The 2555-nt window shown below is 32.7% G+C and overlaps 1 protein-coding gene across 1 annotated transcript in view; it reads left to right on the top strand.

Moving 5' to 3' along the window:
- LOC113640459 (H-2 class II histocompatibility antigen, I-E beta chain-like) overlaps window positions 1–1692 on the top strand; it is a 2235-nt gene extending 543 nt beyond the window's left edge. Inside the window, exons 2-5 of the mRNA XM_027142929.2 lie at window positions 1–42; window positions 177–458; window positions 550–675; window positions 1340–1692. The exon at window positions 1–42 is cut by the window's left edge and continues 231 nt beyond it. Of these exons, the coding sequence (XP_026998730.2) occupies window positions 1–42; window positions 177–458; window positions 550–674 (449 nt within the window). The 3' untranslated portion in view covers window position 675; window positions 1340–1692. The remainder of the gene's footprint in view (window positions 43–176; window positions 459–549; window positions 676–1339) is intronic.
- The last annotated feature ends 863 nt before the right edge of the window (window positions 1693–2555 follow it).

The following is a 2555-nucleotide window of genomic DNA, read 5'->3' as shown; positions in this document are numbered from 1 at the left end:
ACAATGCAGAGATCTACTACACAGCTATAACTGATAAGTCAGGTAAGACACGTGATTTATTTTTATTAAAGACTGATTACAGTTATAATTATAATAACAGGATGTGAAATAATAAATCATTTGTATTAACACAGAACTACATGTTATATCTGTGGTGCTGTGGTTTATTTCTGCAGTTCAGCCCCAGGTTGAAGTGATGCAGGTGAAGAAATCAGACGGCTCTCATCCTGCAGTGTTGATGTGCAGCGCTTACAACTTCTACCCAAAGATCATCAAAGTGACCTGGCTGAGGAACGGTAAGGAGGTTAAAGGAGGTCAGACGTCCACTGAGGAGATGGCTGATGGAGACTGGTACTATCAGATCCACTCACACCTGGAGTACACACCTGAGTCTGGAGAGGAGATCTCCTGTGTGGTGGAACACGCCAGCTTCAAAAAACCCATGAGCTATAAATGGGGTGAGTCTCATCACAGTAAACTGAAATAAAAGAGATAATTTATTATTCCTGTTTTAATGATATCCTCCGTTCTGATTGTTCCATCTCACAGACCCGTCCACTTCTGCACCTGATAAGAGTAAGATTGCTATCGGAGCGTCAGGGCTGGTGCTGGGGGTCGTGATTTCAGCTGCTGGATTCATCTACTACAAGAAGAAATCCTCAGGACCTTATTAAGGTGAAGATCAGAGTCTGATGTAGAGAGTCTGATGTAACAAATCTAATAATGCTTAATAAAGCTCTAATATGTTCTTTCATTGATTTCTTCACCAAACAATGTTTATTCATTATTACATTAAAAGTCATTGGTGATTTATTAATTTATTTGCAGTGTAAAATTAGAATTTTACAAGAATGAGATGAGATATATACACACACACACACACACACACACACACACAGACACACACACACACACACACACACACACACACACACACATATATATATTTTTTTGACATTTTTCGATCATCCACTTAAACTTGTTATTATTTCATCTGGGACTTTTATGCTAATAAATCGATCATGTTTAAACAATTACAATAAAAATATGTCTATTCTGTACATGGTGTATGTTTACTGTGAATGATTCACTTCCTGGATTATAATGAACCTATAACTCACATCACATTTATTACTATTTATATTCATCTGCATAAAGTTGTTTATAAGACATTATTGGAGCTTTATAAAGCATTATTAGACAATACCATGTTTAATATGTCTGTTTATGTGGTATTGTGTAAAAAAGAATTAGACCAGAATAAAATAATCAGGTATTTATTACAGTCATCAGACTCAAACTAAAACAAATGAATTTATAATTTTTTTTTATTCCACAGGCCTCCGGATTGATGACACTTTAAAAGGAATAAACTTTTATTTTTCATTCTATTTCTGGAATCTGAAATCTTCACTATGGACTTTATCTGTGTTTTATATTAAACAAACCGTGCTGTAAGGAATCAGTCAGATCAGTGACATGTTTGTACATCTATTAAAGCTGAAGATAATTCTTTTACTTTTCTTTATATAGAATTTCTACATTTTCTTTCTTCATTATCGTATCGAGATCAATGTTTTCTGTTCATTTTTAAATAGAAAGTGTTTTATCTTTTCTGCAAACAGAAATCCTGTTTTTATTTCAGATGATCAAATTCACACAGACTGGATAATAAAACTGCTTTGAATTAGATTCATCACAGTGATTTAATCTGCTTCACTTGTCTCAGTCTTTATTAAACTAAATTTTTATAAATGTTTATTATCTCACTTTCCTCACAGTGTTCTATCATATGATAAAAACTGTAAGTAAAATAATAAATAAAGGCTATTAACACTTTTCTAGTGTTCAGCAGTCAGCATGTTGGAGTTCAGCTGAGGTTCGGGTCATTTGGGGTTAAATATTTTATAGTATTAATCATATCAAATTTTGAGCTTTCAATTTTTAAATACCGAAGAAATCGATAATATTTACAATGGAATTAATCAGGCGATGTGTTTAATGGCTTTTTTTTGGTGTTCAAAGCATCTGCATTAGAATTAAAGAATTAATGAAATGAGTAACTGTGCAGTGTTCAGTGAGCAGTAATCTTTATACACTGGTTATAAAACCTGTTTAAATATTTACTGTAAAAACACAAATACAGGAATATAAATTATTCCTCTAGCTGCTGCGGTTACTGTCATTAATAACAGCTGTTTTTAATAACAGCTATAAAATGCACTGAATATGTATTAAACTGAATCCTATATTAAATCACATAGGATTCTGACTCATAGCTCTTATATATCAGAGCTGAATAATACAAAGATATTTGAGCTCAAATATTCATCTAACATACAGCACTAACGTACAGTAACATGATGCCATGTTAACATTCTAAAAATAATAATGTTCTCATGTGATATGTACATTAAAGTAGGTAAGATAACACATATATAACAGACCTCTGGGAAACTATGGGATATATGTGTAACACTAACACAGTGTACAGTATATGTGTGACACTAACACAGTGTATATGTGTGACACTAACACAGTGTATATGTGTGACA

The sequence above is a fragment of the Tachysurus fulvidraco genome, chromosome 14 (genome assembly GCF_022655615.1).
Source record: "Tachysurus fulvidraco isolate hzauxx_2018 chromosome 14, HZAU_PFXX_2.0, whole genome shotgun sequence".
NCBI lineage: Eukaryota > Metazoa > Chordata > Actinopteri > Siluriformes > Bagridae > Tachysurus > Tachysurus fulvidraco.
This window is presented reverse-complemented; position numbering and strand designations above follow the sequence as displayed.